This window comes from Chionomys nivalis, chromosome 2 (genome assembly GCF_950005125.1).
Source record: "Chionomys nivalis chromosome 2, mChiNiv1.1, whole genome shotgun sequence".
Classification (NCBI taxonomy): Eukaryota; Metazoa; Chordata; class Mammalia; order Rodentia; family Cricetidae; genus Chionomys; species Chionomys nivalis.
The window spans coordinates 68,969,403-68,983,723 of record NC_080087.1 but is presented as its reverse complement, the minus strand read 5'-3'; the positions used below and the strand labels follow the sequence as shown (position 1 = coordinate 68,983,723).

At 39.9% G+C, this 14,321-nt stretch overlaps 1 protein-coding gene across 1 annotated transcript in view; it reads left to right on the top strand.

The window, feature by feature from the left end:
- Positions 1-14,321, top strand: part of LOC130868061 (leukocyte immunoglobulin-like receptor subfamily A member 6) — a 101,170-nt gene that overhangs the window by 61,126 nt on the left and 25,723 nt on the right. The window contains exons 3-5 of the mRNA XM_057760299.1: positions 4,552-4,836; positions 6,594-6,899; positions 8,728-8,786. Of these exons, the coding sequence (XP_057616282.1) occupies positions 4,552-4,836; positions 6,594-6,899; positions 8,728-8,786 (650 nt within the window). The remainder of the gene's footprint in view (positions 1-4,551; positions 4,837-6,593; positions 6,900-8,727; positions 8,787-14,321) is intronic.

The window sequence follows — 14,321 nt, the reverse complement described above, 5'->3', positions numbered from 1 at the left end:
GATTCAGTTTTACCTGCAGGGGAAATAGAGTTCTGATTCCCAAGCCATAGAGAAGAACTTTCCAATGGCTGATCAACCTCATTCCTAAATGACAGAAATAGTCATTATCCATCTTTAGGTTTTTGGAACATTATGGCTGTTCCTAACCACATAAGGAACAAATGAATATAATTGGTTGGGCTGAAAGACTTGCACTGTGTATCAGTTAACAATGATTGAACATTCAAGGAAGCCCTCAATCTCTAAATCCTGATTGGTGAAATGTTGTAACTGTAACTTGACAACAAATGTTAGTGAATTTTATCCTTATAAATCCTACGACTGTTCCTCTTCAGGGCTATCAGGACAATCAAAGCACCTGAGTCCTTGTTCTGCAGCCCTGATCAATCAGTGACCTGTTTATGTGATGAATTATTAAAATTTTTGAAACCTATAAGTATTGTCTCTCTCATTCCTTGTGGCTCATAATAGGCTATATGTAACAATGATCAGCAAACTTATAAAAATAAAAATTTAATTTGACTATGGTTTCTCAGGATTGTAGTTTATGATGGCAGAACAAAAGAATAGCTGAGAGCTTACATCATGATCCACAAACATGAGGCTGTCAGAACATTGGAAATAACAACAGTCTTTCAAAAACTCAAAGCCCACCTCAGTGACACACCTGCTCCAACAAGGCCACACCTTATAATGCTTCCCAAAGAGTTCCACCAACTGGAGACCAAGTATTCAGACAGAGTCTATGGGGCCATTCTCAATTAAACCACCACAGTTACTGTGGGTATGAGTGGAATGGGGGAAATGACAGAGTTAAGATTAGGGGACTGGAAATGTCTCCACAGTTAAGAGCACTTGCTGCTCTTGAAGAGGACCTGGGCTCAGTTCCTAGAACCCATTTTGTAAATCACAATCATCTGTAACTCTAGTTCCTGAAGATCCAACACCATCTTCTGACCTCCCTCTGTACTGAACATATGTGGTGCACATGTAGATATGCAGACAACACACTCATACACACAGATAAACAAGTATGTAAATAAATAACAGGGTTTTTTTTTTTAAAAAAAAAGAAAGAGTGACCTTGAAAACCTCTATAAGGAGAAAAGATAGGCAATAGGGTAATAGAGAAAGACGGGGGAAGGAAAAGTCAATAGAATGAGCAACAAAAGGAGGCGAAGTGAAGCAAGTGTGACTAGGGGCATCTGTAACTAACTGTTAAAATGTTTATTTTCCATAACATTATATTAATTGATATTTGAATATTTGAGTCTAATTTAAAGAGAAAAATAAAGAGAAGGGGGAGAATAGTGACTGATGTGGGAAGAGAAAGATGAAAAAGAACAATAAACTTACCTAATGATTATTTTTCTCTACAATGTACATAGACCCTTCCAGTTGGGAAAACATAGGAAGAATTAGAGGGAGGAAATGGATACTGGATTTGGTCCAAATGTATTACATGAGCATATGCAATTCTCAAATAAAGCAGGAAAAAACAGTAATAAACTTGCATATTTTTTTGAGCTAAGATCTCACTACACAGTCTTGGCTTTCCTGGAATTCATTCTGTAGACCAAGCTGGCCTCAGACTCATAGAGATTCACCTGTCTCAGCCCCCAGAGTACTGAGATTAAAGGCATGCACTGCCATTCATGGAAGATATTTTTTAGTCAGTCATAAAATAAACTCCAAATCATGCTATAAATGTCAAGATAGCATTTTTGGTTATTTTCTTTAAAGGTGAAATTCTATGTTCATGAATACTTGCATAATCACCTTGAGAATTAGATGCTTTTAATTTGAACCAATACTAGAGATATCAGCATGGAAAATTATTGTTATTGTTGCAATGTAATAATAAAAATGATGATGATGATAAAAAATCTATCTGATATTTAAAGGTCTGTCTATGAAGAACAATTGAATATTAGGTGATAACAACAAAATAGATAAAATTTCAAACAATTATTCTGTTGAATCATTCAGAAAAAGCATTCGGTCTAAAATGTGTTCCAGTTACTGACATAAACTCTTCAATGTAAGAGCTATAACACAAACCATCTTCCTTTCTCTGTCGCTTACAAGGCAACAGAAGCCCATTGGCACCAGAAACCTGATGCTGTGGTCAACTGATAAACACGATAAGCTGTTCAATTCACAGAATCTTGTGTGCTTTTACTGGGGCAGTGCCTTCTCTCAGCTCAAGCAGCACCATGATGCTCACACTGCTCACTGTGGTATGTTCTGGTGAGTCCTTCTGGGAATGAAGGGTATAAATACAGTCTCAGAGATACCCAGGTATATGGGGATTGGAGGGTTGGTTAATCTTTACACAATAGGGTATGGCTTCAGAGGCTTACAGACCTGGCAGAAGCAGGAAGAATTGAAATCAAGCATTGTGAGGACATGGATCAACTATCATGAGTCTTTTTTTGCAGGGTTCATCTGGGTTCAAGGCATCTGGTCACAAGTTGGTAAGTCTGTTTGCCAAACCAAGTACAATGTTCCCATTACAGGAGAGCAGGAGGCACACAGCTCATTAGTTGAATGTGGGAATCCCTGTGGGTGAATTTCTATTGAATTGGAAAGTGGGGTGCCTGGAGAACTTGCCTGTGATAGCTCCCACACACCCAACAATTTTGCCACTCACTAAATTAAGCTGTACAGGGAAATAGAGGGGAATGGAAGAAAGCAAGGTATCTTACAGGAGTAGGCTTCACTGCATAGTAAGTAGGGAAGCAGAGCTGGAAAGAGCAGCTCCTGCAGGACCAGAAGGGATCACAGGCCTCCCAGCAACTGTACGATGGCACTGCACACAAAGTACAGCTGCTATTGTGCCAGGAGAAGTGGGAGAATCAGGGATTGTGCACCAGGAAGGTACAATGTAGACTGTTTTAAATATTTTCTCATATTTAGCAACATCATTTTATTCACATAAAATTTGATATCTTTTTCTGAATTTTAAAAACAACTTTTATAAGACAGGTGTGGTGGCACATGTCTTTATTTCCAGGACTTGAGGGCCAAAGACAGGCAAAACTCTCTGAGTTTGAAGTTATCTTGGTTTACATAGTGAGCTTCAGGACATTCAGGGCTATCTAGAGAGATCCTGTCTAAAATATTTAATACTTCTTTAGAAATTTCATATTTTGAAAGTATTTAACCCTCTTAATACTATCCCTTACCAAACTCTAAACCCTCCAGTTCTTTCCCACCCAACTTTGTGATTAGTTCTTTTTACCTTTTGCCATCAATTCCAATGTGTGTTAGTCTTGGTGTTGGTCAGACTACCAGGTATCATATCATTAAAAGGAAACCGACTCTCCCTCTCCAACAACCACCAAATGCTAAAACCTTCCCAGCTAGTGCTGGCATTTCATGTCTGCCTTCTGCTGTATGTACCAAATTCTGTCTGACTGGTTTGCCCAGGTTTTATGCAAGCTGCCACAACCTCTTTGGGTTCATATGTGCACCTGCCATATTGAGTTTTTAAAACTATTTTCTTGAAGTTGTCTACCATATATGGCACTTACAATCTTTTCATCCCCTATTTCACAAAGATCCCCGAGTCTTGGAGTGAGATATAAATGTCTGATTTGGGGATGAGAACTCATCAATATTTAGTTCTTGACTTGTTGACCAGCTTTATTTTGGAGGGGGGTGTTCCTTGTGTTGATTACCATCTACTATAGAGTCTTCTTGAAGAGAGTTGAGAGATGCTGTGATCTATTGTGTATAGCAATAAGTCAGTAGTAGTCATTTTTATATTTTTTATTAATTTTGTATACAACCACAGTTTCCCCTCCCTCCCCTCCTCTAACTCTCCCAACCTTCCTCCAAATTACTCCCATCCACTCTTCAGAAAGGGTAAGGCCTCCCACAACCCACACCTCCAGAGAAACTAGGTAACGAGGACCCTAAGAGGGACACATGGGTTGCCTTGGGAAGGGGAAATAGATGCTATCTTATGAGTACACCAGGTGTGAGGGGTGGTAAAGGGGAATATATGGGGGATGAGAACACGAGGAAATGGAATATTTGAGTTGGTGGAGGGATGGAGTGAGAGAGCAATAAAAGAGATATCTCCATAGAGGGAGTCATAATGGAGTTAGGAATAAACCTGATGCTAGGGAACTCAACAGATGTCCACAAGGATGACCCTAGCTAAGATTCCTAGAAATAGTGGAGAGGGTGTCTGAACTGGCCTTCCCTTGTAATCAGATTAGTGGTAGTCATTTTACTGTGTTCATTTAGCAGAATAATAGTATTGGGTTCTCAACTCGGGCCTTGTTCTGCATCTTATTTTTACATATAAATGACATTTTTGTCAAAAGTATTGATTCCTTTATAAAGTACTTGCTCAAAATTCTCAGACCACATTTTTGTTACAGGAAGGCTAGCTTTGTGGTGAGTGGTTCCAATGCATAGTGCTGGGCACTACTGATCAGGAAGAACCTTGGGAACATGGAAAGGAGAAGGGATGCTGAACACATAGGGGGAGGGTCCTCTCTGTTTGTCCTCTAAATCTGGGTCTCCTTTTCCCCACAGTGGACTCTAAGAAGCCCTTTCTGTCTGCCTGGCCAAGCCCCATCGTTCGCATTGGAGAGCATGTGGTGCTGCACTGTCAGTCTGAGCTTGGGTTCGAAATGTTCAGTCTGCTCAAGGAACACAGGGGCCACATCCTCCAGATGCAGAACTTGAAGTCCCAGCAGAGATTTCTGATAGGCCCCGTGACCACAGAACATGCAGGGATCTACAGATGCCAGGGATTCTACTCTAAATCTCCTTATGGATCATCAGCACTAAGTGATAGCCTGGTGATTGTGGTCACAGGTAAGAGGGCTCCTTGTGCAGAGGAGTAATTCCTTACTCAATATTTCTAATCCAAATATTTCTACAGGAACTGTCAGTGGGAGTTCCATCAGAAGAGTGAGGACATCTCTAAGAGATTCAGGTTACGGATAATTAAATACAGGGGACTAAGTACTGAGGGGTACAGGACAATAGTCATCATTTGCCACCATCCCTCTAACACCCGGAAACTGAATGTCTACAGCCTATAGCTCAAAGGTTTGCCTGTGGCTTGTGTTATGACATTCTGTGTGCTGAGAGCTCATCCCATAGTGAGGATGTGTTGGTATATAGGCATGTTAAAGGGGTGTAGCTAGTACCCCATGCCCTCAGAAGTTATCAGTAACTTCTATCTCTCATGGGGCCTTGCAATTTCCCTTTCTATTTTAGGCATATGCACAAATATTTGTTTCTGGTGCCCTTAGAGGCTAGAAAAGGAGATTAGATCTCTTGGAACTGGAATTACAGGCAGTTATGAGTTGCCATGTGGGTTCTGGGAAATGAACTCAGATCCTATGGAAGAGCAGGTGTTATTTTTTAGCCATCTCTATAGACCCAACCCTGGTAAAGTCATAAAGTGCTTGCTCCCTTTATAACTTGCTGCTTCCCTCTCTGCTCCTTTACTCTCTGTGGCAAATCATACTTCATCAGAGAATAAACAGAAGAGCTGCCTCACCTTTGACCCTCAAACTCTAAAACTTTCATCCTAGTTAAACATTTTTCACAAATGAGGTATCCAACATCAGATATGTTTTATATTAAGATAAAATGGCCTGGTATATATTAAAAGAAAATTCAGGTAAAATACGGAAGTCTGGGTCTTAGAATTTATCCCCAAAAGGGCAGACAATACCTTATAACCCAAACAGCCTAAATCAGAGGAAGGGGAGTTGGCGCTGGTGTTTGAAGGTCAGTGCAGTGAACTGTGGGGGAGACTGTACAGTCAGCTATGAAGATGGAGAAAGGGTCTAATCAAAGGCCTCTAGAAACTTGGAGGGGAAAATGAATTCTCCTCCAGACTCTCATGAAGAAAGATAGCACTAAAGACACCTAACTTAAGCCAGCGGTGTCTATTTCAGACTTCGGACATCTAGAGTACACCTGTATTCAGTTTAAGCCACATACTTGTGACCATTTGTTACAGCAACAATTGGAGTCTAACATAGATACACAAGTCAAGGATACATTACCAAAGCCAAAGAGGGAAGAGTAGAGATGTCCTGATATTAGGAAAATCAGTGCACTGAGATTACCACCAGATTAAGACTGTCCACTGCTCTCACGGGGTCCAGACATGGCAGGGACCCTTTTTAGAACTAGAAAGGGAGAACCTTAAGGAACCTATTCTCATTTGTTTTTACTAATCCTTGCAGCCTGAAATGGATTACACTTTTTCAAAAAGAATGTGAAACAAGCTTGCGAAACAAGTCTGAGGTGCAGTCTTCCAGGTTGCCTCTCTTCCTTCATGATATGAAGTGAGAAAGAGGTCGATGGGAGATGAGTGTAATAGACACATTCCTAGGGCACGTCGGGTGAAAACTGTCAGGTACTAATAGAAACAAAAAGCTAGGAAAACACATAGAGAGCAGGAATGTGTGTGGAGGAGAATATAGACACAGAAAATGATGAGAGACACCAAGAAGGAGGAAAAACACAAGGAGAAAGAACCTCACTTATTTAAGGCCTAAGAGTTTGTTGAGGTAGTTTGACTCCCAAATTCACAACCTCTTTGTTCTTAGGGATCTACAGAAAGCCCTCACTCTTGGCCCTGCCAGCTCCCCTGGTGAAACCAGGAGGGACAGTGACATTGAAATGCTCATCAGAGATTGTGTTCGAGACCTTCATTCTGATTCTGCTCAGAAAGGGGATAAGAGAGGACCCTCTGTACCTTATTGGAGAGCCTTATGATGGTGGTGTCCAGGCCAACATCTCCATAGCTCCTGTGACGACTGTACACGCTGGGACCTACAGATGCTATGGTTCTGTCAGTCACCAGCCCTATGAATGGTCAGACCCCAGTGACTCCCTGGACATCAAGATCACAGGTGAGAGAGAGAGCAGGGGAGAGAACATAAACATAGAATAAAAAGTGAGAGAGAAAGTAAAACATGGTTAGAGGGAATGGCTGACAGTAATAAAGAAAATTCAAAAAGCATGATCTCAGAGCCAAAGAAACAAAAACAAAGATTTGATGGTGGATCGTTCTAAAAGAAGGTTAGAAAATGTAAAAAGCAGAGAAAAGAACCATGACAGATGATAGCAATAAATATACAACAGATAGCATTTTTGCCACACAAAGTATGACATTGGAGCAACACAGAGATCAGCACAGTCCATGAAAAGAAATGACACACACAGTTATTATGAAATACTGCATAAATAGTAACAGCTAGTGAGCTTTTAGCATAGTTCATTTGCTGAGCATTGACATGTGTGGTCACTTGCGCAAGAGTGACACAAAACATTCAAAATTAATAACTTTAAAACACAGTAAAGAATTTCAAATACATAAATAGCTATTATGCTTAAATATAATGTTGGGTAATGGTGGTGACAGTAAATATGTAGGTAGTATCTTAACTAGTTCCAAGTGGTATCTCACATTTTTATAGAGAAATTCATAGACATACAAACGTGCTACAGAAAATCTTCAGTATGTTGTTTATCTACCAATGCATAAAGGAGATGAGGTAAAGTAGTAAAAATTGCAATGCTAATGATTCTATATTTGGGGAAAATGTATTTTATTTTGGTCTTTTCTTGTGTACAATCTTATTGCCCAATCTATCACAATGCCAAAATTTTCACAATAAATTACCATTCTGGAGAATGAAAACTGTAGAATTAAACTTGTAACGGAGACCACAAGCATACAATGTCAGGAAGTGTCAGTGGGTGTCCTTTCAGAGATGTAACTTTATAAATGCATTAAATACACAGTTATCGGAGAAAGCCCAGGAGAAAGAGATGGGCTGCACACTGCTGTAGAACATTCCAGCGCTCACCTTCCCTCCCTCTCTGCCTCTCACCTCCTGATGACCCTAGCTCTTCATGTCCTTTTGACCCCAAACTAGGTAAGCACCAGGAATGCCAAGTTGCTAGGGGACCTGTGGAAGGGGGCACATGACATGATCAGAGGACAAACAGTACTTCAGAACTCCTCACAGTTGGCTAGTTCCTGGGTCTGTGTGTGACTCCTTTCTCTCATCATCTGGTCTCCACTCTAAAATTTTTCTCTTGAGCATTCTCAATAGTTTACCCCAACCTGGCTCTTATTGCTCTCTTAACACGAGAGTTCCAATAAGCGCTCTGCCTTGATATTATTTTGTGAAGGGACAGAGAGAGGAGCCCTGAATATTCAGGAGGGACATTGTTTAAAACTATGCATTATAATCTTCCCTGTGTCCTCAGAAGACAAAAGAGAAGGGTGGATTATTGTAGCTAAGCAGTGAGAGAAAGAAGAAAGCAGAGTGAAATGCCAGTGAGAATCTCACCTCTGATCAGATAAATTTGCAGTCAGTCTTTATTGCAGTCTTTCCATTCCCCCATATGACAATATCATAACCTCACAATCCAGGGCTCTTCAGTGTCCGGTGAGGTTTGTGTTCATGGAGGATGTGAGTTCCTAACACTCCCCTGGTAAAGACACACTAAAGGACACTACTGTAGCAGAGAGGCTCCGTGAAAGACTGCAGTGGTGGCAAAAGTCAAATGGCAGAGTCCATAAGGGGCTCGTGATAATTCAGGGATAATGAAAGACACATAGACAGAAAGCATTCTGCCAAGGTTGATGGGAAAGTACTTTCATTCTGCAGCTCCTGTATGGATGTTGAACTGCTGGCCTACATGTGAAGTTTTATGTTTCTTCCAAAGGTCCTGTTTTTCAGAATTACATCCTGGGGAATTCCATCAGGATGGGTGTGGCGGGCCTGGTCTTACTGCTTCTGTTGATGATGTTGGCTGAGGCCTGGTGCAGTCATGAAGAGTTAAAGATGGGTAGAAGGAAAATTTACAGAACCCAACTGAAGTGAACAGATGTTGGGACAGGATGGACCCTGGATCACAGTCCATCATATGATACAGATGTGGAATGCACCACTTCAGTATGCAAGAGCACTCTTTGGAGACTGAGGAAACTACTTGGGGAAGCATCAGAAGAGGACACTGGAAGTCTTAGCTTCTTGTACAAATACCACACAAGATATTTTTATTTGTTCCCAAATGCCATTAATTTTGCCTCATAATTTTTAATGTAACTTTTCCTGTTGTTGATAATGTTTTTCTCCTCCTCCTTGTTCCCTTTGGTATCTCTTCCTTTTCTCTTCATTTTTCTTCTTCTCATTCTTCCTATATTCCTCTTACCCTTATCCTCTTCCTCCTCCCATAACAACCCTTGTTATATTATTATTATCCTTGTTATTCTTTTTATCTTCTTTGTTCTCACTTATTAACTTTAACCACTGACATTCCCCCTTATACACTTTTGGAGATAGGGTCTTACTATATAGCCCTGCTGCCCTGACCCTCAAAGAGATCAACCTGCCTCTGTCTCCTTCATGCTGGAATTAAAGGCCCATACCACTACACCTGACCTCTCACATATTTTTACACTGTTCCATAAGCTCTCTTTTGCATGTACTTTGCTTCAGGTGCTTAAAATAAGCCTAATATTTAATTTTGCATTTTATAATAACTGCTCTTGCTACCCCAAAAGAAGTATGAAGTTGAAGCAATTAAATAATTATTAAATTTCCATATTCTTCTTTTTTAGACATTTTGAAGCTTAGCTACAACACAAAGCAGAGAGAGGGAACTACAAGTAGGATGGAGACACATAATCTCAAATCCCACCCCTGATAACATGCTTCCTCCAGCAAGGTCACACTCCCAAGCCTCCTCAATTAGGGATCAAGTGTTCAAATAACTGAGCCTTTGGGAAACATTCTCATTCAAACTACCACAAGTTCTAATAGCCAAATTTTTATTACTTTAATCTTTCTTAATTCTTTGATGTCCTTTGTTCTTCTATATTATCATCTTGGGTCCTTACTTTAGAGTCTGTCTTTCATAGCCTCTCTAATTCTATGACTTACTGCTCATGGTGAACTCCAGGGTATCATGGAGGATACCCTGGAAGTCAGGGTCTGAAATATCTCTCTAGAGCAATGGTTCTCAACCTTCCTAATGTTGTAGATTTTTAGCATAGTTCCTCATGATTTGGTGTGACTCCCAACCATAAAATTATTTTGTTACTACTTCATAACTATAATTTTGTTATTATTATTCATAGTAAAAATATATGATATGAAAGATATCTGATATGTGACCCCCATGAAAGAGTCAATCAACCCACAAAGGGTTTGCAACCTGCAGGTTGAGAACCACTGTGGTAGAGTAATAAAATCTATTGAAGGTGTTTGAGCTTTGGAGTCAGAAGTTGATCTTGGATCCTAGTCTGTTGTAGGAGCCCATTTGTTCATTCCCAGCTGCCCAGACTCGAAATAACCACATAGAAACTATATTAATTAAAACACTGCTTGGCCTTCTACCTTTATGTTCTTACTGGCTAGCTCATACATCTTAATTTAACCCATTTTTATTCATCTGTGTGTGCCATATGGCTGTGGCTTACTGGCAAGGTTCTGGATTGTCTATTCCTGGCAGTGGCTACATGGTACCTCATGACTCCACCCTCTTTCTCCTAGCATTCAATTTAGTTTTCTCCACCAAGCTCTACTCTTTTACCATATCACAGGCCAAGACAGTTTCCTTATTCATTAACCATTAAAAGCAACACATGTACACAAGGACTTCCCACACCACTGGTCTAGGACAAACTTTCTACAGATATGGAATTGGGGGCAATTTCCTTGACTTAGAACTGTCTTTTCAGTCTAATATGGACCTGGAGAAAAGCTAGTGGGTGACACTCATGCTTCAATGGCTAAAATCTCTTAGTGAGAAACCAGGAGCTGATGAAAAGCAACTATCCTTTGAAGTAAGGGAAGGGAGAACAACACTGATGTCTCAGAGCAAAGAAGGAAAGAAACAACACTTCAGAATTCAGAATAGAGCTATAGAAGTCTGCTTCAGAGGGCCAAGACCCAAGATGAGAGTGCTTAGCTGCAGATGTTGAGGGAATATGACTGAGGAAGACAAGAGTCAAAGGAAGAATCAAGACACAAAAAGGAATATTCTCAAAAAGTACACACTGTACTTTCTGTACCAAGAAATTAATGTCACCGAAGCAGGAGATGTTGGCACAAGAGACAAATGTATATGAGCAGAGATAAGGATAAGAACAAAGAAAATTTAACAAAAGAGACATAGAAAATAATTAACATTGGACTTATCACAGGGTGGAATGCAGGTAGAAGTGGGTATCTTGGACTAAGAGTCATAGAAATCACTATGTAGAAATCTGATCTTTGCTTTAGATTTCAGTGTGGCTATTTAGGTATGTGCACACCAAGCTTCCCCAGAGAAAAGGTGAACTGTGAAAAAAGAATTCACAGCAGAGAGAAGGGCAAAGTCTGCCACATCTCAAAAATATTGGGATGCCAGATTGAAGTTCCACCAATGGAGATATTATTATTTCATCATTATCTCATTATTATAATTATCATTATTCTTTTTTATTTTTTATTTTTGAGAATCTAAACAATAGAGGAGAGGGTGTCTTAGGTGCCCTTCCCCTGTAATCAGACTGTTGACTACCTTAATTGTCATCATAGAACCTACATCCAGTAAATGATGAAAGCAGATGCAGAAATCCACAGCTAAGCACGGGGCTGAGCTCCTGGAGTCTATTTGTAGAGAGGGAGGAGCAATAATATGAGCAATGGGGTCAAGAACATGTTGGGGAAACCCACAGAAACAGCTGACCTGAGAAAGTGGGAGCTCACTGACTCCAGACTGACAGGTGGGGAACCTGCATATGAACAAACTAGGCCCGCTGAATGTGGGTGACAGTTGTGTGGCTTGGACAGTATGTGGAGGCACTATCAGTGGAACCAGTATTTATCTCTAGTGTATGAACTGGGTTTTTAGGAGCCCATTCCATATGAAGGGATTCTTTGATCAGCCTACATACAGGGTGGAGGGCCTTGGTTCTGCCTCAAGTGATGTGACAGACTTTGTTGACTCCCAATGGGAGGCCTCACCCTCTATGAGGAGACCATGGGGGGTTAGGGAAGGTGGAGGGAGCAGAAGGAGGAAACTTGGATTGGTATGTAAAATAATATTGTTCTAAAAATCAAAAAGGGCTTAGTGTTCATCAGTGTTAAATTAGAGCGACACACAGATAAGTGTAGCTTGTGTGCAGAGAAAACACACTCATGAATAGAAGTTTAGAGTACCGTTTGGTGGTTAAGCATTTATCTGGCAGATGCCCCATGGTTGATCCTCAGCATTTTAAAGATAAATAAAGCAAATAATAAGCAATTACATTGAATCTAAATACACCCAGAGATGTTTAAATAATTGGAATATATGTAAGTAAGTTTTTCCAGTTAAACATGTTGCTGAATGAAGATTATAAAAGTAGGCAGGTAAACAATCAGAAATTAAAACTTCAAAATGGCTGTTCTGCTTCTACAAATGAATCAATGAATAAACACACAGGTCACTGAAAATATTCCATATATACTTTGATTGCCAATCTACAAAGAAAGGTGGGTAAAATAAGAATAAACTTTCATGCTGATGATCCTTTAGTTTTGAAGAAAATACAATATCCTCAAGACTAATAGGTTGCTGCTAGGTACAAACATTGGTTTGCTTCCTTTCCCAGGAGCCTACACAGCATTTTCCAACACTATGAAAGCAAGCCAGTAGGAAGGAAGCTTTCGGTTCATTCCAGCTTGGTCTTTTCAGCTAAAAGTGCATGTGTCTTCACCCATAGTGCCTTACCATCTACTTATGGTGGTCAGTCAAAAGCAATGGCAGCAAATGATGTTGTTTTCTGAACCTTGGTAGCCCCAGGAGCCTCTGTGATCAGCAACTGGAGTGAAGTATCTTCTGCTTGGCACTGAGATTTTCATTTAACTATCTTTGACTTCTGAGAGCAGCATTATTTACTCATGCAAGCTATTCCATTCCATTTGGCTTTCAATATTTTAATTAGTTTACAAAATTCTATATGGATTTTTCATGTACTATTAATTTTTTATTAACCTTCCATTTACTATTCTGAGGATTGCAATCTAGATTTAAAGCCTTCCTCATTTCTTGCCTAACTGATCCTCACACCATACCTGTGAGAAAGCACATTACCTTCACCCTACCCTAAGGGAGGCCTATACCTGTTTGAGACTGAATATTTGTAAATGTTATCCCTCATATATTACATGGAAATAAATATACTTATTCCAGTGAGTATTAGTGTCCTGAGCACTGAGACAGAATCTACAATGTGAGCAACCAGTGTCTCCCACGGTCAGGACAGGAAAGGTACAACAAAGAAATCATGAGGAAGTTTAGATAGAGAGGGTTGAGAAGAAGTTACTGCCCTTACAGAAATGAAGAAGTATGAAGCAGGAAATTACCAGAAAGCAAACATAAGAGTGGTCAGGAAAAAAAGGTTAACTTCTCTCTGCAAGTAAATTAGGTCATGGATAATTGCTTTTCTGATTTTCTATGATTGGTGTTATATAGGCCTCTAATGACCATCAGAAAAGTCATAGGAAGCCCACTACTGTAAAAGTTTCCAAACAGAAATACAGAAAAATAATTTACAATGGAGTTACACTATAATAGTGAAACATTGTTATTACTAGATACCGCACAATAACAAATAAAAAGTCCAATGCTGTGATGGCTTACCTCGTTGGAGTTGTTGACCAGTGAGATTCCATAGTCCCCAAACAGCTATTTTCCAGAGTTCTTGTTTGCTCTCTATAACTTAATAATAAGACCCTATTGCTGAAGATACCATACACCTGAGTCACAGAACACTGAGAAATTTGTTAGCAACTCTGAAGATTTATCTCTACTACCTAACTATCATAGTCATGTAAAGCATTATGTTTATTACTGAAAGAGAAAAGTAATAATCAGGCTTACCCAGTTGTTAACCCTGTAAACTACAATAATGATGCTCCTGGGAAGACATGCCCACTGGTGCAATAGCTGCACAAATAGCATGGGTGTAATCAATCACCTTCTGATTGGATTTATGTCCTGCTTTACAATATAAAACTTATACTTAAGATTATTACTGAGGCTAAGTACCTATGGTTAAACAATAGGTCATTGGCCCTAAGGAAAAAATTATTGCTATTCTTCTAAATGGACATATCCGGGCGGTGGTGGCGCATGCCTTTAATCCCAGCACTCGGGAGGCAGAGGCAGGCGGATCTCTGTGAGTTCGAGGCCAGCCTGGTCTAAAAGAGCTAGATCCAGACAGGAACCAAAAAGCTACGGAGACACCCTGTCTCAAAAATCCAAAAAAAAAAAAAAAACTAAAT